Source organism: Nomascus leucogenys, chromosome 15 (assembly GCF_006542625.1).
Source record: "Nomascus leucogenys isolate Asia chromosome 15, Asia_NLE_v1, whole genome shotgun sequence".
NCBI lineage: Eukaryota > Metazoa > Chordata > Mammalia > Primates > Hylobatidae > Nomascus > Nomascus leucogenys.
Window position 1 is genome coordinate 23604669 of NC_044395.1, and position 26842 is coordinate 23631510.

At 42.3% G+C, this 26842-nt stretch overlaps 1 protein-coding gene across 1 annotated transcript in view; it reads right to left on the bottom strand.

Annotated features, from left to right (window-relative positions):
* Positions 1–350: 350 nt before the first annotated feature.
* The window catches only part of C15H11orf53 (chromosome 15 C11orf53 homolog), a 41210-nt gene continuing 14718 nt past the window's right edge, over positions 351–26842 (bottom strand). The window contains exons 3-5 of the mRNA XM_003253113.2: positions 5127–5169; positions 2214–2515; positions 351–946 (exon numbers count right to left, since the gene is read on the bottom strand). Of these exons, the coding sequence (XP_003253161.2) occupies positions 545–946; positions 2214–2515; positions 5127–5169 (747 nt within the window). The 3' untranslated portion in view covers positions 351–544. The remainder of the gene's footprint in view (positions 947–2213; positions 2516–5126; positions 5170–26842) is intronic.

The window sequence follows — 26842 nt, forward strand, 5'->3', positions numbered from 1 at the left end:
TTTTTAACTGGGCTTTTACAAGTCACTATAATACGCCATAAATATATGTATATAAAACACTTCAGTCTTTCAAGTCACATGCTATGAGTTTTATGTGGTCATAGCTATATTATATCCTATCCAGTGTCTTTTACTGCAGAATACACATAGTTTATAACTAAGAAACATTTGACAGAAAAATCAGTATTTTTTATGATCTGCATAAACTTTTTAATGTAATTTAAGAAAAACAAATCAGTGCCAAAAATGATACTTCAAGGATAACAGAAGATTCAGAACGTAACGGGTTACAACAGTTCCAAAAAGAACACATTGTAAGGTTATCTTACTAGAATACGGTCTCTGATACATTTAATTAACATTCTGTTTTATTTCAGTGGGGCTACGGTGGAGAGGATTACAAATAAATGCCCTCGTCCACTAACAAAGGGCGGCATTGAAGCTTATTCTGAAAATCCAGTCCTGGATGAGCTGACACACCTAAAACAATCTTTGGAATATACCTCAAGTTAAAGAAAAACCCAGAAGTCCTTTGGCCCTCCCCTCAATAAGCTCTGCGGCATTCATATGACCCCCAGGCAATACTCCCGTCTTCTTTCACCCAAGGAGAAGGGTCATGGAGGGAACCGGTGTCTGCTTCCTCATCTGGGGAGAGTGGCCCCACCTTAGGCGGTAGGTCGTTTGACACCGTCATGAAAGGGGTGAAGGGGTAAGGAGGCGGGGTAGGGTACCCTGGAGTGTGGTGCAGATCTTCCAGAGCATGCAGCGAGTAGGACTGAGTCCCAGCCAGGGAGGTCCCCCAGCTGGAGCCCCTGTGCTGGGCGATGCTCCCGGACTCAAGCTGGGAGAGGCAACTCGTGCTGGGTGGCAAGGTCTGCAGGGCATCGGCAGACACAGGGTCGGGCTGGCTGAGACCGTCGGGCAACGTCTGCTCCCATGAGTCCCTCTGAGGAGAATGGAAAGGCCACGGAGGTTATTCACTAGGTGACACTCTGATGATACATTGCATGCTGCCAGACTGTGGCTTCAGGGCAGCCTTCGTCCCCTCTCTTTGCTGCCTGAAGCCTGGCTCTCAGGCTGCTCTTCTCTCTGGCTTTTGACACCAGCAGTGAAAGTTTTCCTCCCTTCCTACTCTACAATTAGATTTGCTATAGCTATTGAGATTTCTTTTCCCAGAAGACAACATTAAATGAATGAAATGTGAGACTAATAAAATGCACATCTATGCAACATTTTACTGTGTACAATGCACTCTGTCTTGGATTCTTTTTGAGTCTCCCATTAGTCTGGGTCCTAGAACGCCCTTTACACAGTGGGGAAGGTCAGCGCTTGGCCCGCTCCTCGGAGTAGGCCTTCAACTCCATGGTGAGCTTTTGAGGGGACTAAGAAGCCCACTCTGTCCTCAGTAAGGCAGGAGGAAAGAGGCAGGAATCCCGTTAAGTTTGGAGCTAGAAAGATTTGGATTCATTCATGGCTCCTCCTGACTCTGAGCCCAACATTGCTCATCTGCAAAATGGGACTTCCATACATATATCCTGAGTTGTTGCAAGTATTGAAGGAACACATCACATTTCCCGGCATAGAGTATACTTAATAATGGGAATTCTCATCCTCTCCCTTTTGTCTAAACTCCTGTCTTTAGAGATTCATTCCTTTGCGGTAGAAACCTTTATGATTCTCTATGAGCATTAGCAATCTTCAGATCTTTATGAACTCACCTGTTTGGAAGGATTGAGAGAGAACAAGGATTTTTAGGCTAAAAATATGGGGAAGGGGAGGCAGAGGACTTGGAAAGAAAGAGGACCCTCCTTGGGAGATTATAATCCATCTCATTACTGCCTAGCATGTCTGAGATGCAGCTTCAGTGTTCCTTCCTTAGGGGCTGCAGGAATGATGACGACTGGCACTAAGAGGGTGGGGGAACATCAGGCAATATCAGTAGAGCATTAACAAAATGGATATAAATCCTGCTGTACATTCCTCCCGGTTCCAAGCCCTGCGTAGACGCTCCTGGCTGTCATGGCTAACAGGGATCCTTGAACAAAGCTCCCTCGGAGGTTGTACTGGCATCTCCAGGCAGCTGCAAAGCAGCCTCAGGAGTCTCCAGGGTGAGCCAGACCTGGCTTCAACCCGGATGCCAAGTACAGCGGCTGGGCCAGAGGGCGAGCCTCGCCTCTCGTTTACTCCCTCACACGAGGTCTCTGCATACTCACAAACAGGAAGTGAGCTGGGTCTCCGGGGAAGGGCGGCGGCAGGAGCGGCGGCAGGGGTGAGGCGCTGAACAGAGAGCCCGCGTTGGGCGTCAGCGCCGGAGGCCGGTAGTCTCCGTAGGGCTCCTGGGGGAAGTAGGGCTCCAGGAGGGCCGCATGGCTCTGGCCTGCGGAGGACTCACAGGGAAACGGCTTCCCCACGCTGGAGGTGTAGACGTCATTTGAAAACTGTTTACTGTTGTGGAAGTCTGAGTCAGATAAGAAAGATCTTCTGACACCGTAGTAACCTGACGTGACCGGCGAACCTGCTGCCAAATGAAAAACACATGGGCAGAAAGTTCCTCCCAGGGCGGTCAAGGCCTCGGTTGCAGCTGAGTCTCTGCCTGGGAAACGATGTTACTAACGCGTGCCTGACTCCAACGCTAACATGGAAATAGAGAAATGTCTTGAAAAGCGTGAACTATTCCTGCATTAGCCCAAATAACTAATGTTCGAAAACATTGTCGCCTTTAGGGGTGAGTTCATTTTAGACAGTACCGTATCTGTTCATTCATTCACATTTACTGAGTACCTTCCAGGTGACCGGCGCTGTGCTATGAAGAGATAAATGAAATAATCTCTTGGCATTCATATTTTAACCAAGGAAGCATCTTTTTCACAACATCGGAGCTTCCTCTCCATATACATAGAACTGTTAACGAGAGGCTGCTCCTGCCTGTTATCTGAGATCGCTATCTCTGGATAAGGTAACACATATAACCCCACCTCAAATCAGAGGCAGGCTGTACTCTGTCTTCTAATTCTTCACACATTGACCTTACACTGGGTCGCACGCCTGGCAGACATCAATAAATGACTTGCTTTAGGATTAGACGGCTACACAGAAGCCAATTTTAGAGTCCTGTAGTTTTAGGGCTTTGATGAGTTTTATGTTATTTGCTGCCCTCTTGTGGCCTCATGGAATCCTTCACTCAACTCACCAGGGCCCAGCAAGTCTAGGAAGACAGTGCTGGCTACAGAAAGTTTCCCTTGGTGGGGCAGGCTCGGTGGCTCACACCTGTAATCCCAGCACTTTGGGAGGTCCAGGCTGGCGGATCACGAGGTCTCGAGCCAACGTGGTGAAACCCCATCTTTAGTAAAAACACTACAAAAATCAGCTGGGCCACCGTGCCTGTAATCCCAGCTGCTGTAGTCCCAGCTACTCAGGAGCCTGAGGCAGGAGAATCACTTGAACCTGGGAGGTGGAGGTTGCAGTGAGCCGAGATCTCGCCCCCAGCGAGAGTCCGTCTCAAACAAACAAAAAAAAAGGAAACAGTTTCCCTTGGTGGAGAGAAAGAGGGACAGAAACTGATAAGAGCTTCATTTAAGGTAAGCCCAGCAGTGAAATGGTTTCCAAAGAAAAAGGTGTGTTTGCTCAACACTTTCTGACCCCCGTAGCTCAGTTGTAGCAGAAAACACCGATGATTCAGAACATGTTTGAGGGCATAGACTTGAGGTCTATAAAACTAATGGTTTAATTGTTCCAGCTGGCCTGGGGTGTGATCTAATGCTAACACTAACACCCTTAAGTCATAGGTCACAAAAAGGCTGAACTGGAGAGAAGATATAAGTGCCTGTCTTCCTTACCTCACCCCAACCACAGCAGCAGACCACTTCCGAGCTTCTGATTCTATAGACACAGAATTCCAGCCCGTTCCATAGGACGTGGCACTTTATATTATGCTCATTCCTCTTTCACTTGAGTCACAATGATCTTTCCAGTCAACCTGCGAGCCCAAAGGGGGCAGAGCTCATGCCTTATACATTTTCTTTAAACCTAGTAGTATAACACTGTGTTCAAGAATGACATGTGAATTTATTCATCCAGAAGAAGAAATCAAAATTCCCCATCAAAACCCATAGCACGATTCTACTCACTTTACTTTCATCTTATGTTCTATAACTTCTAACCTGCTCTTGCATTAGAAAGCTGCAGTTAGGGTTTTCATTATAAGCATACTTCCTTGAGAAAAAACTCTGCAGCTGAACCTTAATATAAATAGATCAGGTTCTGTTTCACACAATGAAATTATATTTATGAGAGTGGTGAAGGTTGAGAATATGAAAACAAGGTTTCCAGGCTCTCATCTATACTCCCAATTTCCAAATCAAAACCACCACAAAGAAAAAAGCCTCTGCTGTCTTAGCATGGATTTTCTCTGTACAAAGAGAAAGGATAATTTCTAGGTAAAGAGAAGCTATAGAAATTTTTCTTTCCGTAGAAGGCAGGAGATGCAACCAAATTTCAATGGCAGTATATATGATTTGGAAACAACATACAGACATTTAAATATTCGGGATCCTCGATTGCTCTTATTCCTTTCCCTTATCCAGCTCTGAAGGTGATAAAACTATTAGGGACTGTGCCGCTTCTGAGTTGAACTAAATGAGATTGTGTTTGCCTGTGTGTGTGTTTATACGAGAATGTCCAACAGTATTATTAGGAATTCCCCTTTTACATCCCCACAGGAGTATTTAATGAGACATAGGCATTGAAATGAATTCAAAATGCTGAACCAGGTGCCTGACTCCCTCTGCTTGCAGGCTGCTTTCCTCTTTCTGTTTGAAAGCAGATGCCTCATCTATCAGATCATGGTGTCAGAACTTTAAACAATTTAAAACTGTATCAAGGGCATAATTTATATTGCCTTTGCCCCAAAAGCTTGGGATAAAAGGGCTGCTTTCAGGACAAAATGAATTTTAAATTCAGAAATGACTGCATGAGTTCTGTCCTTTGCTGATTTTGTGTTTTAGACAAAACTATTTTAAAGGAGCAGAGTTTTGGAAGTGTTATAAGGTCGTTATGAAAGAATGGAAGCCCAGATGCTTGATTTAAATTCAAAAAGGAATAATTGCTTATTGAATTAAAGTACTCACCTGGCATCTGCACAAATGGAGACTGAGAGGAACTGACGCTGCCCTGGAAGGTAAACAGAATTCAAGTGTTTTCTTTAGTCGTTAGTTTGAATTTGATAAAAATTAGGAATATACCTTATAAGCCTGGTTTTATGATATTCAGAAATATTATCTGGGGAGTTGGGTTGACCCTCAGGTCAACTGAGAATAAGAATTCAAGTACCATAGAACAAAGTTTTACAAGGGACGAAGAGAAACCACACTTTTACATTTTGATAAACATGCCAGAAAGCGCTGGCTGGATGAAATGTGGTAATTTATCCTTCATTTTCTACTGTTCCAGTTAACATTCCCTCATCCAATATATATTAAGTGACTATATATATGCATATCCAGTAGCCTCCCCTTACCCACGAGGGATATGTTCCAAGACTCCCCAGTGGGTTCCTAAAACTGAGGATAGTACCACACCTGATTGCCATCATGTCATCCACCCACAAACTCAATGCCTTTTCCATTTTAGCTAAGAATTTATCATGCACTGTGGCCACAGTTTTGCAGTTCGAGGTGCAACAGCAAAACTCGCATGAATTTCTTTCTCCTTCTTCACAATTTCACAGACAAAAGATTTGTTCTTACCATACCAATGTCTGAGCTCAGCATACATTTTTTTTTCTTTCCTTATTAAGTTGAGAACATTTACTTTTTCATTTAAAGGAAGCACATTCCGGCTTCTCTTTGGCGTATCTAAATTGCCAGCGTCACTACTCTTGTGCTTCAGGGCCATTATGAAATACAGTAAGGGTGACTTGAACACAAGCACTGCCATACAGAGACAGGTGATCCAATCACCGAGTCGGCTACTGAGACACTAAGGGGCAGGTGGTGTAGACAGTGTGGATCGGCTGGACAAAGGTAAGATTCAAGTCCTGGGCAGCACAGAGTGGGACTGAATGAAATTTCATCACACCACTGAGAAAGGCATACCATTTGAGATTTAGGAATTGTTTATTTCTGGAATTTCGCATTTAGTATGTTCAGACTGCAGTTAACCATGAGTAGCTGAAACCTCAGAAAGGGAAACCGTGGCTAAGGGGCGCCTACTGTATGTGTGTATGTGCATACATGCACCTAGTGTTTGGCTTCAGTACTGAAGGGCCACTTCAATGTTTACTGTCTGAATCCATGTGGAGGAAGAAGCTCCACCAACTGTGGGGACCTTGACTGTGATGTGCCCTCAGTGCCTAGAACAGGGTGTAGTTCATAATAGACATAAAAATATGTGGAATGAAGACACAATCTTCAAAGAACCCACAGGCTAGAGAGCAGGGAGAGGTTGGGGAATGTGGTGGGTTGCATTATGTGCCCCCTCCAAAAGATATATATATATATATATATATATTTTTTTTTTTTTTTTTTTTGAGATGGAGTCTCACTCTGTCACCCAGGCTATAGTGCAATGGCACGATCTCGGCTCACTGCAACTTCCACCTCCCGGATTCAAGTGATTCTCCTGCCTCAGTCTCCTGAGTAGCTGGGATTACAGGCACGCACCACCACACCTGGCTACTTTTTGCATTTTTAGTAGAGATGGGTTTCACTATGTTGGCCAGGCTGGTCTCGAACTCCTGACCTCAGGTGATCTACCTGTTTTGGCCTCCCAAAGTGCTGGAATTTCAGGCATGAGCCACCCAAAGATATATTGATATCTTAATCCCTGATACCTGTGAATGTAATGGTATTTGCTAATAGGGCTGTTAAAGATGTAACTACTTAAATTAAGATGAGGTCATACTAAATTAGGGTGGGTCCTAAATCTCACGTAACTGATGTCCTTATAGGAAGAGGAGAGGGACGCACAAAGATGCAGATGCAAACAAGACAAGGTCATGTGAAGACAAAGGCAGCAGTTTGAGTGATACAACCTCAAGCCAAGGAACATCGAGGATCGCCAGCGACAATTGCCAGCTAGGAAGAGGTAAGGAAGGAGTCTCCCCAGAGGCTCCAGAGGGAGCATGGCTCTGCTGACACCTTGATTTTGGACTTCTAGACTCTAGAGCTATGAAATGATACATTTCTGTTGCTGTAAGTCATCCCATTTGTGGCAACTTGTTACTGCAGCCCTAAGACACCAGTACAGGGGTGACTGATGACAAAACAGAATATTCGGTGTAGTATGAGAAGTGGCAGGGTCGGAAAGATGGGGTGATGCGGGCACCTAAACTGGTGTTAGTGTGTCCGGAATTGGTGGGTTCTTGGTTTCACTGACTTCAAAAATGAAGCCGCGGACCCTCACGGTGAGTGTTACAGTTCTAAAGGTGGCGTGTCCAGAGTTTGTTCCTTCTGATGTTTGGATGTGTTTGGAGTTTCTTCCTTCTGGTGGGTTCGTGGTCTCGCTGGCTCAGGAGTGAAGCTGCAGACCTTCGCGGTGAGTGTTACAGCTCTTAAGGCGGCACGTCTGGAGTTGTTCGTTCCTCCGGTGGGTTCGTGGTCTCGCTGGCTTCAGGAGTGAAGCTGCAGACCTTCGCGGTGAGTGTTACAGTTCTTAAGGCAGCGCGTCTGGAGTTGTTCATTCCTCCGGTGGGTTTGTGGTCTCGCTGGCTTCAGGAGTGAAGCTGCAGACCTTCGTGGTGAGTGTTACAGCTCATAAAAGCAGTGTGGACCCAAAGAGTGAGCAGTAGCAAGATTTATTGCAAAGAGCAAAAGAACAAAGCTTCCACAGTGTGGAAGGGGACCCCAGCAGGTTGCCGCTGCTGGCTGAGGCAGCCTGCTTTTATTCTCTTATCTGGCCCCACCCACGTCCTGCTGATTGGTAGAGCCGAGTGGTCTGTTCTGACAGGGCGCTGATTGGTGCGTTTACCATCCCTGAGCTAGACATAAAAGTTCTCCACGTCCCGGTTAGATACAGAGTATAGACACAAAGGTTCTCCAAGGTCCCACCAGAGCAGCCAGACACAGAGTGTCGATTGGTGCACTCACAAACCCCGAGCTAGACACAGGGTGCTGATTGGTGTGTTTGTAAACCTTGAGCTAGATACAGAGTGCCGATTGGTGTATTTATAATCCTTGAGCTAGACACAAAGGTTTTCCAAGGCCCCACCAGTGTAGCTGGATACAGAGTGTCGATTGGTGCATTCACAGACCCTGAGCTAGACACAGGGTGCTGATTGGTGTATTTACAATCCCTGAGCTAGACATAAAGGTTCTCCACATCTCCACCAGACTTAGGAGCCCAGCTGGCTTCACCCAGTGGATCCTGCACTGGAGCTGCAGGTGGAGCTGCCTGCCAGTCCCGTGCCGTGTGCTCGCACTCCTCAGCCCTTGGATGGTCGATGAGACTGGGTGCCGTGGAGCAGGGGGTGGCGCTTGTCGGGGAGGCTCGGGCCACACAGGAGCCCACGGAGGCGGGGGAAGGCTCAGGCATGGCGGGCTGCAGTCCCGAGGCCTGCCCCGCAGGAAGGCAGCTAAGGTCCGGTGAGAAATCGAGTGCAGCGCCGGTGGGCTGGCACTGCTGGGGGACCCAGTACACCCTCCGCAGCCGCTGGCCAGGGTGCTAAGTCCCTCATTGCCCAGGGCCGGCAGGGCCGGCTGGCTGCTCCAAGTGTGGGACCCGCCAAGCCCACGCCCACCCAGAACTCCAGCTGGCCCGCAAGCCCCGCGTGCAGCCCCGGTTCCCGCTCGCGCCTCTCCCTCCATACCTCCCTGCAAGCTGAGGGAGTGGGCTCCGGCCTTGGCCAGCCCAGAAAGGGGCTCCCACTGTGCAGCAGTGGGCTGAGGGGCTCCTCAAGTGCTGCCAAAGTGGGAGCCCAGGCAGAGGAGGCGTGGAGAGCGGGCGAGGGCTGTGAGGACTGCCAGCACGCTGTCACCTCTCATTAGGAATGGGGTGGGAGACACATCTTGCAGTACGCAGTGCCTAAGCTGACCTCTGAAGGAAGAGCATCTAGGCGTGTAGAGTCTTAAAATACGCAAATCATGGCTCCAAGATGTCCTGGAGCAAAGTAAGTGGAGAGGGTGTAGTTTCTGTGGAAGTTAAGAATCCTCAACATCCAGTTCATTGAATCTGAGCTCTTTTGCAGTGACTCTAATGATTCTATAGACTCTCAAGAGTTGGAAGAAATTTTATAGAGTCTCATTCAATGATTACATTCTCTCCATATTACTAACACCAGGTGCATCTAATATCCAGGCACAGAGAACTTAGCACCCTCCGAGGAAACCCATTTCTTCTTTAGGAACTTTTACCAATTACAAAGTTGGCTGGAAAGAATAACTTTCCTAGTTCTAATCCCTTTGGTCTTTATAGAATAAGTTTAACACTTCTTGCATACAGAGCCTTTCGAATATCTGAAGACAAGCCTATGAAAAATACCATAGACTGCGTGGCTTAAATAACAAAAATTTATTTCTCACAGTTCAGGAGACTGGAAGTCTGAGATCTAGGTGTGGTTTTTAGTGCGGGCCCTCTTTCTGGTTTGCAGAAGGCTGGCTTCTCACTGTGTGTTCACATGGCTGAGAGAGATATAGAGAGAGAGACAGAGAGAGACACCAGAGAGAGATCATCTCTCTGGTGTCTCTTCTTATAAGGACACTAATCCCATTAGAGAGATTCACCTGCAAGATCTAATTACCTCCCAAAGGCCCCTCCTCCAAATGCCATCACACTGGGGATTAGCACCTCAACATTTGAATTTTAGGGGAATGCAAACGTGCAATTGCAATCTATAGTATTAACCTCGAATTCGAACTTCTCCAGGCAAAATATCTTCCAACAACTCAGAAGCAGCATGGTAATTAAGAGTAAAGCCTCTGGAACCAGAGTGACTACATTTGAATCCCAGCTCTACCTCTTATTAGCTGTGGGATCTTGGGCACATGAAGATTAAATGAGATTATTACATTGAGCTCTTAGAATAGTGTCTGCGACAGGGTAAACAGCATGCGTGCCTTAGCTATTATTACTATTATGCATTTGTTGGTTCCTTCAAATCTGTGGTATATTTCTCCAAACCTTTTGATTTATGGGTTTTCCTGTTTAATATTTTAACACTTTTAAGTGGCAGAAGGTAACTCTTGGGCATGTAGTGGTCAGAAGTAGGTCCCCTAATATTTCTGTGATAAGTAAAGGGGCAGTGATTAAACCATAGATGCACTTGTATTTGGGCACATATTCCCATGTTGCAGGCACCCATGTTATTCAGTGTTACCCTCCCGTTTTCAGCTCTGTGGTGTGGCTGGGTCTTCCTTTGAAGACCTGTGCCAACACATATGCCTTCTGGCTTCAGCCTCAGCCTCCTTCCATGTTAAGTAGGATGTGGCAGGGGGTGATAGCTGTCCTGGGTGCTGCCCAGGGAGATGTCCCATTGTTCTTCTCCCACCTTCTCTTCCTGCCTGCTTCCCTTAAACTGCTCTGGCCAAGGCTGGGGCCAGGATCAAGGCCCCTGTGAAACACAACACACCTGCCCAATCTGATGAGCATCAGCATCAGCACCCTATTTGCCCTTAGCATGTTAGCGATTTATTTATCAGCTGGAATGGCTCTGCCTGCTGCCTCTGCCCCAGGCAGGGAGAGAGCCCAGTCTATGTCATTGTGGCTGACACAGCTTCTTCACCTTTTGACATCTCTGCTCTAAAAGTTTTTCTGTCTTTCTCCTCCACTGCCAACAATCTCCAGCATCTTCTACGATGCCTCCTCCATCTTCTGCACAGGCTTAATTATTACTGTGGAACTGACAGTACCAACTCCTCCCCAGCCCAATTTTTATGCCAGAAGTCTCTACAAAGATTTCACAATTAAAGGTCTAGTGGATTTTATTTATTACTTGATGAAGCTTTTTGTACTCTTGTCTCCTGTATGATTTTGTTCTCTACCTGCTGTGGAAATTGTACTCTCTATTTTCATTCTTTGTGATTACCCTTACAATTTTACCATGTATATTTAACAAAACCTACAAACAATATCTTAAACCTGCAATTAACAGATAAGAACTGTCCCTCTTCTAATTTATGGGTGTGCTATTCTCTTTTCTTTTAGCTTGTTTCTTGTTATTAAGCTGTCACAAATTAGACATCAATATCATCATTTAACTCAGTAATTCTGTATTAGATTTACTAATTTGAATTAAGGTTCAAATGTCTACCATTTGCTTTGCTTACTCCTTTCCCAGACTTTCTTTCTAGGTTCATTTCCTTCTTCTGAAGTAATTTTTTGGAAAATTCCTTAAGTGTCAGTGGTGTTGACAGTAAACTCTTTCAATTTCTATTTATCTGAAAATATTATTTCTTTTGACCTTGTATTTGAAAGATAATACTGCTGGATTCACCGTTTTAACTTTATAGTTTTTTTTTTCTTAGCACTTTGAAGATACCATTCCACTGTCTTTTGGCTTCCACAATTGCTGTTGAGGTGTCTGCTATCGGTCTTTTATACCATTATCTTTTTTTTCTTTTTTTTTTTTGTGATGCAATCTCGCACTGTCACCCAGGCTGGAGTGCAGTAGCGCAATCTCGGCTCACGGCAACCTCCACCTCCCGGGTTCAAGCGATTCTCCTCCCTCAGCCTCCCGAGTAGTTGGGACCACAGGCATGTGCCACCATGTCCAGCTAATTTTTGTATTTTGTATTTTTTTTTTTTTTTTTTTTTTTTTTTAGTAGAGACGGGGTTTCACCATGTTGGCCAGGATGGTCTCAATCTCTTGACCTTGTGATCCGCCTGCCTTGGCCTCTCAAAGTGCTGGGATTACAGGCATGAGCCACTGTGCCCAGCCAGTATCTGCTATTGGTCTTTCAGTTATTCTTTGTGACAGTCTTTTCTTTATTTCTGACTGTTTCCAATATACTCCCTTGGTCTTTGAGGTTCTTCGAGTTCACCTCATTTTATCTAGAGGCAGATTTCTTTTTATTTATCTTGCTTGATATAGAATGGGCTTCATGAATCTAGAGATTCATGTCGTTCATAAATTCTGAAAAAATGTCAGCCATCATCTCTTCAAATATTGTCTTGTCTTTATTATGACTGTTCTCTCCTCCTGGGACTCTGTTTAGATACATGTTAGAACTTTTACTATTGTCCTCAAAATCCCTTAACCTCTCTTTATTTTCTCTGTGTCTGTGATTCTTTCTTCTATATTTTGGTAGAGATTGGCATAGATTTCTTCAGATGTGTTTTCAGTTCACTAATTCTTTATTCAACTATAGTTAGTTATTTAACTCACACATTGAATTTTTATATTCATGATTTTATATTTTTTTCATTTCTATAAATTCCATTTTATTTTTAGAATCTATTTGGTAAATTTTGATAGCCTCTTGTTGAGTGCTCATTATGTATTAAGTGTTAGGTATTTTGTATTCAGTAATTCTAATATATGAAAGTTCTGGGAATTTAAATTTATTGTCTATTGTTCATGTGGACTCATTCATAGTGGTTTGTTTTCTTATGCATGGGTGATCTTTGATTGAAACTCACATCTTGTTGGCCTAATCTGTGAAGATCTGGGGTCCCGAATTGAGGCTGCTTTCCTCTAGAAGATTTATGTTTCTATCTATGGGGAGCCAGCTGCCTTCCAGGTTCCCCACATTAATCCTGGAGTCCAAGGTTCAGCCTCCCAACCTTGGAAACAGGTCAAGAACCAGTCTTCACATGTAAAGCCAATTGGACACCTGTCCTCAGGAAACCTGTCTTTTTGGAATGATCACCTTCTCATCATTTGGTGCTTTGCTTTCTGCTCAAACCCTTTTTTCAATCTCCCATGCCAACTCCTGCCCCTACCCCCAGCTTTGGAGATTTCCCTTACTTTCTGCTAGCTCAACAACTCACTAAAATTTGTATTATGTAAGATCCAGTTTTGTTATGGGAGAGCTCTTCTCAACCCCCCCATACCAGAGTTGAATCTGTAAATATTGAACCTAGATGTAGATACCTTCCTGGTTTTAACACAGCACAAAGCTTTTATTTTTCCATGACTTCCAACATTTTCCAGCAGAGATTTAAGTTATAACAGAAGTAATTCATAAGCACTTACTTATAGTAATTTCATAAACACACTGTTGGCCATTGCTATGGTCAACTGTGTTATATGTATCATCTCATTTAATTCTCACGACCACCCCAGAAGATAAGTAATATTATTCTCATTTTGCCAACGAGGGAACCTAAGCATACAGAGAATAACCTGATTTCCCTTCTAGGAGAGGATTGGTTGTGGCGATGGTGGTAGTAGGTGGAATTAGACAAGGGCCTTTCTGATATCAGAGCCTGTTTCTTAACCACCACACCAGTCTGCTTTGGAAGCATTTTAATAACTCAACAATTAAAAATAGAAAAGCATCCTAGTTTGAAAAAATTTAGTATAATGGAGACTTAGGGACATCCAGAGAGATCATATAATTATATAAAAGCTCACAAAGAGGATTGGGTGGGATGCTTTCCTGTCTGTCTGTCTGTCTGTCTCTGTCTCTCTCTTTCTTTCTTACACACACACACACACACACACACACACACACACACCCTTAATCCTTTGAGTGACATTCTACTTTTGAAGGGGTCAGCTTTTTTGAGATATAATTTACATATAATAAAATTCACAAAATTTAAGGGTACAATTTGATGAATTTTGGCAAAATTTGATGAACACTTGTGACCTACCACCACAATCACGATGTAAAACATTCTCATCAGACTGGTCAGTTTATAGCTATAATTAATGCTGCCCCCTCTGTGGTGACCTGGGAAATATTTTGATGGATAAACACAAAAGTCAGTGATAATGGACCTCTTCAGTTGGTATCACAGACCCTAGAAGACTCCTAAAGGGCCTGCATGGGGCTGGGAAGGATGCCACTGGGAAGATTTCAGAGCTGCCACTTGCTTCTCCACCCCTTTTCCAGATTTCACGGGTCAGGAGAGAAAAGCCTAAACCAGGGTCCTTCAGCATGCGCACTCATTGTCATTTCCTATGTGAAGGGAAATCTTACATTTCTTTCCTGGTTCAGTATATTGTATTCACACAGTTGCCTCTTATCCTGCAAATCCTCCAAAAAATAACATTGAAATTAATATTGAAGAGCCCATAACTTTTGACCAAGCGAGATGGTATATAATTTTTATTTTGCATACTGCAAACAACAGGATCCTGCAATGCCAGCTAGCCAAATTTAGAGGTTTATATTTGAATGAAATTTGCCAGCCTGCAACTTCCTGCAGCTAACACGGCAGCCTCACAGCTGCCCCCAAAGCCCCTCCATGAAAATGAGTTAATTTGAACTAATAGGTCACCAAGGTAGTAAAGTGATAAGATTAGGAGTTTCCCTTGAGTACACTTATAGTCATTTTATTATCCTATAATAATATTTTTAGGTGCCAACCTAGTTGAAGGACATATTGAAATGTACTAAGGAAGTGATGTCTGACTAGCATGACATGTTTCACACTGCTGTATAATTTTATTTCTTAATTCAAATTGAGATAAAATTTAGTTTAGAAAATAAGTCTTCAAACTTAAAGTATTGCTACTAATGCTTAAGTGATAATAATCATAGCCACTTGTGAATAGGTGATATCTCTCTTTGAGACATTCATAGTATTTTATACATTTAATTTTTCATTGTCATTTCTATGGTTGTGAGGCAGGTGGAGCTGATGATACCATATTGAACATTCTGACACTACATTTTAATGTCTACATTTAGATCCACCATAGGTCATATGGTTTTCCTCCAACTTTGGAATTAAAGGAAGGTTAATGCCGGATGTCAACACAGTTAGTCTTTAAATGGACACTGATGTTAGGTTGGAACATCTCCCCAGGAAAAAAAAGTGGATATAGAGATTTACATCCCTTAGTTAACAGGAAAAGTATATAGTAGAACCAGGGGCGTTTCAGTTGGTGTGAAATATTGTGTGTTGGCTAAACTATCTCAAACATATTCTTATAAATCTTATTACTTTTGCAAAGTTTGAAACAGGTTTTGATTTATAGGCCACTTATCTGAGTTATATATTTAATTGTAAATAGAAAAAATACTCTATAATAAATATAAACTACAGTTATAAGCATCTACTATGCATCAGAAAAGGGGGAAATCAATGTGTGGAGGATTTGAATTGGGTGTTGAAGGCTGAGAGGATGCAGAGAGGAGAAAGGAAGCTCCCAGGAAGGAGGAATTTTGTGAACCAAACACAAGGTGGGAAAGCACAGCTCTTCTTCAGGGAATAATAAGCAAGTTGGCTTGTCTAGAGCAGAAGTTTCATTTCATTCATTCTGTTAAAATGTATTCTGTGCCTACTCTGCACCAGGATTGTGGTAGTTTCCAGAAATACAAAGAGGAGTAAGACATAGATTCTATTCTTGACAGCACCCAGTTTCATCGCAAAAACAGGTGCATAAATACATATGTAATTGGTGTAATAATAGAAATAAGAGTTGTGGTTGAGAAGACTAGCATTTCCTGGTGCCACTTCCTGCCAGACTCTGTGTCTGGCACTTTACATATGTTAATGTGTCTGTGTGATCATTTTTAGTGACAACTAATGTCTGGGTTCTTTATGTACTCTGTAGAGTGTGAGATGATTTACATGCATTATTTCATTAGTTCATCACCATTAACCAATGAGATAGATTGTTATAATCCCTAGCTTATTGATGGGAAAACTAATAGATACTTCTGAAGGACTTGTCCAAGGTCACAAAGCTGCTAAGTGACATAGCCTGAATTCTAAATGTGATTTAGTGCAGGTATGGGGGTGGGGGCAGGGAAGAAGGTTGTGGGGGTGATGAGGTGATTTACTGTCTTGGGGGAATGTGATTTAGCACATCAAAACATAGGTGATATCTGAGTCTGGTTCTGAAGGCTAGATAAAAGGAAATCAGTTTAAGGGCTATTGTTGCTGGAGGGAGAAGCAAAGGCTCAAAATGTGAGGAACTGCATGTCACATACCTGGAAATGCGGGCAGGAAGTATGAAGACAAGAAAGCTGAAGAGAAGATGGAGGAAGATGCAGGAACCAGGTTATAAAGTTCTTTTTTTTTTGAGATGGAATTTCACTCTTGTTGCCCAGGCTGGAATGCAATGACACAATCTTGGCTCACTGCAACCTCCAACTCCTGGGTTTAAGTGATTGTCTTGCCTCAGCCTCCCAAGTAGCGGGGATTACAGGTGCCCTTCACCATGCCCGGCTAATTTTTTTTTTGTATTTAGTATAGATGGGGTTTCACCATGTTGGGCAGGCTGGTCTCAAGCTCCTGACCCCAGGTGATATGTTATTCACATAAAAAGATTAAGTGATTTGCTCAAGGCTTTCAAATATATAGGGGTAAAATGAAGACTAAAAGCCATGTTTAAATTCTCAGGAAGGGATTTTGCCACAAAAACATTAATTTATGCACTTTTTGTAATAGTGCATGTAATTATCTAACAAATTTTGATTTTCATTAACTTGTTGGTGCAACAACTTAATTTCTCTTTAATAAAATGCCATAGCAAATTTTCTGGGAGAATTTACATGAAACTCACTGGGGTGGCCTTTGGGATGTAGAACAAGAAAACTAGGGACAGGGAAGACTTTATTGAGCTTCTGCTTTTCACTTTAACTCTTGTTCTGTCTGAAATTTTACACTGAATTTCTTTTGTAATTAAAGCAACTATTTAACAAAAATTAATAAATAGACTTTAGGTCATATATTTATTGCAAATCTCAAAACTTTTGAAAACTGTGATGTCAAGTGTCTTCAGTTGCTGGGATATAAACTATTTTATGTCATTTGGAAAGCTCGGATGGTTGCAGAATTCCCATTTTCAGATAATTTCTTAAAATTTTACTGTTAAAACTCTCCTGCTTGGCACAAAATAATGTCCAGGCTGTCTCTGTGAGAAAGTGATTTCTGTTGCCTAAGTTACAAAATGAAACACATTTTTTACCCCTGGATCTTGGCATGCCTTTGGAATGCTATTTGTATTTATGTAGCTAAGTTAGAACAACAGGAGTCACTGAGATGCACTTTGGTCAGAACGGAATCTGCAGAACTACAGCCCTGCCAGATGGACTTGCCACGGCTGTTCCTCTGCAAAAACTGATTATTTTTGCAAGCTGCATGAAAGAATTCACCACCAGGAATTATTTTAAATTTTATGACATTAAAAAAACCCTGCAGAACCAATAGAGCAGCTGAAAAAATAAGTTGCTTGCAAAAGGTTTGCCTTTATTATTATTTTTAAAATTTCTGTGATTGTGAGGGAGCAGGTGGTTGGGTGGGGAACACGGAAAGCACTGGGAATGTGGTTCAGATCTCTAAACAGGGCAGGACAGTGGGCTAATTAAAGTCAGACAATAGGCCATTTAGAAAGCCTTAGTAAAGCATTCATTCAAATGAATGCCAAGAATATAGTGTGTACCTCTGTATTCAAACATTGGTGTTTTGAGTTTACTAGACACTGCCTGCTCAGAAAATGTTTCTTTTTTTTTTTTTCTTTTTAAATTCTTTGTAGGCTCGTGGAGGGGGTTAGCTGGCCATGTTAACAAGCAATATGCAAAGCACTGTGCTATGAGATGGAGCAAAAGGTATGGGGAGATGTTCCCTGGGCGACCACTGATTCCCTTTATCAATAACCTTGCAAAATTTCAAATGAGAAATAGATTCTTCTGCTGGCATTCATGAAAAAGTAGCAAGGATAAATAAGAATATTTATTAAAGAAAAATTGCAGGTTTCTTAAGAGCCTTAGCAGTCAAACACAAAGAGAACAACAGGGATTTCTAAAAATTTAAGAAAAATAAAGATGATATGGAAAGAAATAAAAAGCTAAGAGAAGATAAGAAAAATAAAGATGATATGGAAAGAAATAAAAAGCTAAGAGAAGATGAGAAAAATAAAGCAGGCTGGGTGTGGTGGCTCATGCCTGTAATCCCGGCACTTTGGGAGGCTGAGGCGGATGGATCACCTGAGGTCAAGAGTTCAAGACCAGCCTGACCAATACGGCAAAACCCTATCTCTACTAAAAATACAACAAACAAACAAACAAAAAGACATAGCCAGGCGTGATGGCATGTGCCTATAGTCCCAGCTACTTGGGATCCTGAGACAGGAGAATTACTTGAACCCAGGAGGTGGAGGTTGTGGTGGGCTGAGATCATGCCACTGCACTTCAGCCTGGGCAACAGAGCGAGACTCTGTCTCAGAAAAAAAAAATTTAAAAAAAATTTAAAAAAAGAGAAAAATGTAGCAATAACCAAGAAAACACACACTGGGCCACCCGATGCCCATTTGCTATGCCCAGGCAAACACAGACAATCTTACTAAAATCAAAACATGTTGTAGGGTAGGTTCAGGTTATGAGTTGAAGAGGTGAAAAATAATTTCTATGGTAAATTTTAAGAAATCAGAGAAGACGGTATTTCCTGTAATTGCAGTGGTGCCAACTGTTTGGCACTCATGCCTGCAGAGCTTAGGATGCCTCGGTCCAAAGCTTATCCTTTTTCCAACCACAGATTCAATATACTATCCACGTGTTATGTTCTCAGATGTGACAATATGCTGATGGCTGCGGAGTCTGTGATTTCTTCCTTGGATTTATGTATGACCAACTCCTTAATTTTAAGACCTGTGTACCAGTTTTTGCTCTTACTTGTATTCAACTTCTTCTTCCTTTTGGCATTTTCATTGTTTTTTAGCACAACCATTAGAATGCCAAAGAGAAGTAGTACAGTATTAGATTTCTACATAAATATAGATAGATAGATACAGGGTTCTATCTGTTTCTAGCATGGAATCCTGAAAACTGGCTTAGTATCTAGGAAATGAGAACATTGGTGCTCTTCCTCTCCCCATCTTTTCTCATACTTTCATAAGAAGGTGAAGCCTTAGGGAAATTATTCTCCCCTTTCCTTATCAGCTGTTATATTTATTGAGAATATATGTAAGGCTCCATAGTGTGTACAAGTATGAGAGAATTCCAGATACCATGGGGGCTACAAGAGCATTGAAGGGGTGGGTCACCAGAGACAGCAGGTCAATTGAGCTGGTAAACTGTATGTTTCACTGGGCTCAGGAATCTCTTGCAGCCCTCAAAAGGGGGCTGATATTGTCTCTGCCTTCTAAAGTGGAGGAAGTGGCATTCTGCATCCAGTCCCATGAGTGAGTCATGGATGCCAGCCTCTCAAATAACTTGGTGATATTCAGAAAAGAAATCCAAAGACATGCCAGGGGGAGTAAGCTTCAGGTAAGAAGAAAAGCTCAGAGAGAAATGGGTCACATGAGTAGGCCCCAGCGGTCTCTAGAGAACAGAAAAGAGGCTTCTGCAAGGTCAGGATGGCACACTCTGACTCTGGTTCAGGAAGCGATTTCATCTCATACAGAGACGGCCAGGTGCCACATAGAGCCCCACGAGGCCAGGGGGTCCAGGAGTGGTGGAGAATGACCAAGAGGGACTCTATTCAGTGTTCTCCATATATTCCCCCCGCTGGATGCAGCTGTTTCTGGGACAGAAAACAGGTTCTAGGATAGAACTGGAGATAAATTCTATAAGGAAATTGAAAACTTCTTGGGTCTAGTGTCTTTTAAGATGTCTGAGTATCATAGGAAAGGAAGGTCCTGGTACTGGTTTGGGCTGGGTATGGCATCATCTCTTGAACAGTCTACAGGCAGGCTGTGAGGCTGATTGGGGAGACAAATGTGTTCCCGAGATGGAGCAAAAGTCATAATTGGGGCCACCCATCACACACGAAATCTAGAAGGTGACATGAGAGCTGAGCAGGAGGGCCTGAAGCAGAGTGACCACTCCAAAGCTCACCCATCCTTGGGCTGGAATCATAATGTAAGAGGGCAATAGGGTGGGTGAAGTGAAGACCTGGAGTCCCACAAACCTCGTTCCAAATCTAAGCCTCACTACTTTCTACCTGATTCTTATTTTTCTGATCTCAAAAATAGATATGGGTACCACCCTCTGAAAGCTGTCGTGCTTGTGTTGATAAATGAAATATATTTTAAAATAGATAAAAGAAATTATTTGTAAAGTTCTTATTTCAGAGCCCAGTGGTAAGTGATAGTTATTGTTATTATTCACTATTATTTATGCTAGAGAGAACTGAACAGGTGGGAAGGGGACTCAGGTCTGAACGTCAACTCAGTTGTACCCCCATGCCCATCTTTGACTCAATATTAACGTTAGCATCAGAACTTTTGGAGGGTACATAATCATTTTTCTGCTTTATGTGTTTTTTCTATTCCCTATATTCCTGGCTAACTCAGATTGCAGAACTCTAGTTGAACTAGAGAAAAGGGAATTTATCTTTTTCAGATTACAGAGGGGGTTCAGCTTGGCCTTGGATGTTGGGGGTAGGGGTGCCAGTGGGTGGGACATGTTCTGAGGTCTGGGAAAATCTACTGAGTCAGGAGGAGAAACAGCTGCACCCAGCAGGGGAAACACACGGAGAACACTGAATGCTGACCCTCTCCCATCTGCACCACTCAGAAGATTTTTTAAATTCAGGAAATGCAGGCTTCAGAAAGTCACATCCCTTGTTAGGTCAGCAAATTGGTGGCAAATCCTTATCAAAATATTCAGACTTTTATTTCTTTCTTCTTGTCATTTGAAGCTGTTTTTTTTTTTTTAAATTGGCAGTTCATGATGGATAAGTATAATTATAGTTTTGTTATCCTAAACTGATTGAGGTTTGGGTGTTTAGTACTACAGAATGGGAGCAGTTGAAATTATCTTAATGAAATGCACCAGTTTGGAGTTTCAACTCTAGCCATCTCGACTGGAAGAATGGAGGACAGTGGTATAGCTCAGTCAGCATGTGGGTAACTACAGCTTCCACTGTTTTTTTTTTTTTTTAATTTATGCCTAGGAATAAAGTTTTCAAACCTACAAAAGTTACCCAGTAGGCTTTCTAATGGTTTCACTTATGTATATTATATTAAAATTAATAGTAGTGATGACAGGAGGATCTAACTTTCAAAGCTGCTATCCAGAGCTCCCTATAATCCAGTGCCTATCTACCTTAGTGTGGCACACCTTTGCTGAGACATTTATCAAGTACCGCTATGTACCAGATACTGTAAAAACCATAAAAGCTGCCGTTTGCTGAGCATTTACAGCATGCCATATGCTATACTAGTTGCTTTGTAGACATTATCAAATTTCACTTTCACAACACCTTCCATGGTAGCTATCACCGTTCCCACTTACATAGGAGGAAACTGAGGCCCAGAGAAGTGAGATCAATTTCACACACAAGAGTCAGAACCTTGGTCTGTCTGACTCTGATATTCAGGCACTCAACCACTTTATCACACTGTTATTCTTCCTGGGCTGGAGGCTCCGAAAGGAACAAACAGAAATAGCAAGATGTTAGCCAGCTGAGGGACAGATTTAAGAAAACAAGAAGTGACAGTGCAATGCAAGAATATTTAAGCAGAAAAATATGCTGGAGGCTTTGGGAGCAGAGGGGAGTGTCTGAGAGACCTTAACAGGCAAGATGAGAACTGAATTTTGAAGGATTGTGCAGGCCTCCCAACCTTCTCTTTCACTTCTCTATGCTGCAGACAAAATTGGTTGACCCGCTGCGTGTCACAGGGAATTGCTTCTTTTCCCCTGCGCCTTTGCCCCTTCCATGTGTTCTGCTTGGATTCTACTCCTGCTCACTGCTCACCTGGGTCATCTTCTTCCTTCAAAGCTTAGCTCGTGGCACACTTTCCTCCAAGAAGTCTTTTTCTCTTTCCTTCCTTCCCTTCTTGCCTTCCTGCCTTCCTGCCTGCCTTTCTTTTTCTTTCTTTCTTTCTTTCTTTCTTTCTTTCTTTCTTTCTTTCTTTCTTTCTTTCTTTCTTTCTTTCTTTCTTTCTCTTCCTTCCTTCCTTTTCTTTTCCTTCCTTTTCTTTTCCTTCCTTCCTTCCTTCCTTCCTCTCTCTCTCTCTCGCCTCCCTCCCTGCTTTCTATTTCCTTTCTTTCTTTCTTTCTTTCTTTCTTTCTTTCTTTCTTTCTTTCTTTCTTCTTTCTTCCTTTCTTTCTTTCTTTCTTTCTTTCTTTCTTTCTTTCTTTCTTTCTTTCTTTCTTTCTCCCTGTCTCTCCTTCCTTCCTTCCTCTCTCTCTCACCTCCCTCCCTGCTTTCTCTTTCTTTTCTTTTCTTTTCTTTTCTTTCTTTCTTTCTTTCTTTCTTTCTTTCTTTCTTTCTTTCTCTTTCTTTCTTCTTTCTTTCTTTCTTTCTTTCTCTCTTTCTCCCTCTCTCTCCTTCCTTCCTTCCTTCCTCTCTCTCTCGCCTCCCTCCCTGCTTTCTCTTTCTTTTCTTTCTTTCTTTCTTTCTTTCTCTCTCTCTCTCTCTCTCTCTTTCTTTCTTTCTTTCTCTCTCTCTCTTTCTCTCTCTCTCCCTCTCTCTCCTTCCTTCCTTCCTTCCTTCCTTCCTTCCTTTCCTTCCTTCCTTCTTTTTTTCTCATGAGTCTTGCTCTGTCACCCAGTCTGGAGTGCAGTGGTGCAATCTCACCTCACTGCAGCCTCCGCCTCCCGGGTTCAAGCGATTCTTGTGCATCAGCCTCCTGAGTAGCTGGGATTACAGGCACGCCCCACCATGCCCAGCTAATTTTTGTGTTTTTAGTAGAGATGGGGTTTCACCACGTTGGCCAGGCTGGTGTCAAACTCCTGACCTCAAGTGATCTGCCCACCTTGGCCTCCCAAAGTGCTGGGATTACAGATGTGAGCCACTGCACCCGGCCCAAGAAGTCTTTTTCTGCCTACCTGCTTCATGCTTTGCTCTCCCTCCTCTGAACCTCCCTCATGTTTACTGATGGTCACACTCAACTCTTTTGGCATTTGGAGCAAAGCCATCTTTTTATTTTTAATCACTTATAATTTCTTACCCCACAACTGAACAGTACATTTCTTAAGGCCAATGAATTCTTATATTGTTTTGAATTCTAACAAACATCACTCCTCACATGCAATTGAGTGTTTAATAGCAATGGCATTGATTGAGCCCCTACCATGTGCCAAGCCCTTGGCAAATATTAAATGTAATCCTTATGATAACCTTGCAAGGTAGATGTTACTATCTTCCTTTAGCAGCAAGGTTAAGTAACTTTACTGTTACCACGCAGTTGGCAAATGGCAGAGCTGGGATTTGAATTCAGGACATCTGGATCTAGAGCCCAAACTCTTCGCTATGCTGTGTTTTCTATGTCTTAGAATATGAACTACAGGCTGGGCACAGTGGCTCACGCCTGAAATCCCAGCACTTTGGGAGGCCGAGGTGGGCAGATCACGAGGTCAGGAGTTCGAGACCAGCCTGGCCAATATGGTGAAACCCTGTCTCTACTAAAGATACAAAAATTAGCTGGGCATGGTGGCGCTCGCCTGTATTCCCAGCTACTCAGGAGGCTGAGGCAGAAGAATCACTTGAACCCAGGAGGCGGAAGTTGCAGTGAGCAAAGATCACGCCACTGCACTCCAGCCTGGATGACAGAGTGAGACTCTGTCTCAAAAAAAAAAAAAAAAAAGAACTTCAGTAAACCCGAGTGCTGTAGGTTCCCAGACAACAGAGTAATCTGAAACATCAACTCAATGGTGCTTCAAATTGGGTAAGAGCTAGTTGTCTGAGACTCAGGTCTATTTTAAATCCTAAACAATGAGATTAGGATTTAAATATTTAAAGAAATGGAAATATTTGAAGTATGAATAATGAAAATAACAAAGATAAATAAATGGAATAAACATTAAAAAATTTAAGTCTTAAAAGTGAATACTGAAATGTAGCTCAGAAGCTACAAAGCAGCTGATATGTAGGATGAACAAGTCTAGACATACAGTGTACAACATGAGGGCTATAGTTAACAAAGTTGAATTGTGTTAGGGATTTTTGTTAAATAAGTAGATTTTAGCAGCTTTTGCCACAAAAAGTAACTAAGTACCAGTAAGTAATAATGATTCGACAAGCAAACACTTGAGGTTGGAATGAAAAAAACAGACCACTTGGAATAGTTAAATTTTGGTCTGTACTTGTACGGTATATGTAAATCAAGGCCCTGATGAGATAGGGGATATATTAATTTGCTTCACTATAGTGGCAATTTTACTATATGTATGTATCCCATAAGGTCATGTTGCAAACATCAATTATACACAGTAAAATTTATCTGAAAAAAATAAACACAGAAACTAGAGAAATCTTAGACGCACGGCCCAACTCTCTGCTTTTATGGACAGGGACACTGAGGATCAGAGAAGAGAAGGGAATTACCCAAGACCATTTGCAGCCAGAAGGAGGGGTTCAAACAGATGAAAGAAGGAGCAGCTTCTCTTTTGGTGGAGGAGAGATGTGTTACCCAAAGTTTCAGGGAAATCAAAGAAACTTGGAGATGATAGAATATACAACTTCCAATTGCATGTATTTTTTCCTCCTAATACTTCACAAGAAATCCAAATGCAAATCACAGATCTAGACGTCACAATGTTTACACTTGTGGTAACTGAATTGTGCACATGATTGGTATAGCAAAGCAGCAGCTGAATGTGTAACTAAACAAACGTCCAACTAGCAGTCCTGCTGGAAGGACAGACAGTTTTAGGGACTAAGATAGACAGTGCACATCCGTTCTACAGTAGAGTCTGCCCGACTTTATGGCAATTGCTCTATGTCATAAACACACCAAATGGTGCCTATTCACCTTCTGTTCCTCCAAAATTTTCCATCAAATACGTACTATTGTCATACTTCTAGCTATTGCTTGTAATATTAACCCTCCAAAATAATTAGGAAAGATTATTAACCGAGAAACCCAGCTGACGGTATTACCTTATCCTGTATGCCCTTGATGTAGAGATTTTAGCAGCGAAATAATTTCAATGTAAGAATTTAGGATAATGAACAGAAAGAAAATAACTGTAATTCTGATTTGAAAAGCAAACACTTGAGATTGGCATGCAAGAATCACGCTGTGTGGAAATAGTTCACTTTTGGTCTCTATATGTAGAGCATGTAAAAATCAAGGCTGTTATTATCCAAATATATTTCTCACTTGGGATATTTCTCCTTAACATTTTACTCAATTCAGACCTTCTAAAAACAGAGCCAGAAATCTTCATTTATTTTTCCTTAGGTTTATGTAGGATATTAACTTGAAGGAACTTTCATGTCTATTTTCTTACTGTTCCTGGCTATAGCATTTTGATGAATGAGCAGAGCAAGAGAGCTGTTACTTTGTCCACAAATCAACAAAATAAATTGAACACCAAACTCTGATTCCTAGGCTCAATCTTAACCTCCCCTACACTACACGGCACTTCCCCATCTCCCCAACAGTTTCAATTCCAAGCTGATTTCCTTTTCCCACACAGCAAGTTTTACATTTTTCCCCCTCATGTCAGCTGATGTATATTCAACAATTATAAATAAATCCATAAGATAGCTTAAGAAAAACTTGATTAAAAGGAACAATGGTCTGAAAATCACTCACCAACTTTCAAAACAAAACTGAACAATTGTGGCTATTAGGCTTATTGCTTTTTTTCCCTACGTATACTAAAGAGGTTATTGAATTTTATGATGTTATTTGAAAATAATTCGATGATTAGCTTTTTAGAACTCAGTTGAAATGGTGTAGTTGAAAAAATGCACCAATCAGAACTTAATTATGTGTGTGTGTGTGTATTTGGTACTAGATGGTGCTGAATGGCTCACATTTATATATCTTGGTAGAAGATCTAGTAGTGTGGTAAAGAATAACAGAAAAATTCGAGAAAGAAAAAAGAAAAGCCATTATTTAAAGATAGACATACGGCCGGGCATGGTGGCCCACGCCTGTAATCCCAGCACTTTGGGCAGCCAAGGCGGGCGGATTGTGAGGTCAGGAGATTGAGACCATCCTGGCTAACACGGTGAAACCCCGTCTCTACTACAAAACAGAAAAAATTAGCCAGGCGTGGTGTCAGGCGCCTGTAGTCCCAGCTACTCGGGAGGCTGAGGCAGGAGAATGGCATGAACTTGGGAGGCAGAGCTTGCAGTGAGCAGAGATGGCGCCACTGGACTCCAGTCTGGGCGACAGAGCGAGACTCCGTCTCAAAAAAAAAAAAAAAAAAAAACCAAAAAAAAAACCAAAGAAAACCCAAAAAACATGCATAGCAATAGTTGTGAAACCACAGAATTGTAGCTAAAATGTATAGAAGTGGTTTTAATTTCTAGACTATGGTAAAAGTCTCTTTTGGTGCAAGGGATATTTTTTCTTGTTCCTACTGCAAAGATGTGAAAACCATTTCATGGTATCAAAAACAGATGTTCATGAGGGAAGCTGCAGTAAAGATGGATCAACAGAGTCTTGTTTAAATTTATCAGTGTCGTCACAAACAAAAGAGCAGCAATTTGGGCATCCAATAGATACTTCCTGAAGTATGCCTATCGGGGGGGGACATAGTTTTCAGAATATGAGGAATATGTGAGTATTAGTTTTCTAGGACCGCTGTAACAAATTATCACAAACAGGGTGGGTTTAAACTAGTAACAATGATTCTCTCATAATTCTGGAGGCCAGAAGTCCAAAATCAAGGTGTTGGCAGGACTGTATGCCCACCACACTCTAGAGGGGAATTTGCCTTTGCCTTTTCAAGCTTCTGGTGGCTGCTGGTAGATATTCCATGACTGTGGCCTCATCACTCCAATTTCTGCTTAAGTGGTCACATTGCCTCCTCCTCTTTTGTGTATCTTCTCCCCTGTGTGTGTGTTTCTGTCTCAAAACTCCCCCTTGTGAGGGAGGATACTTGTG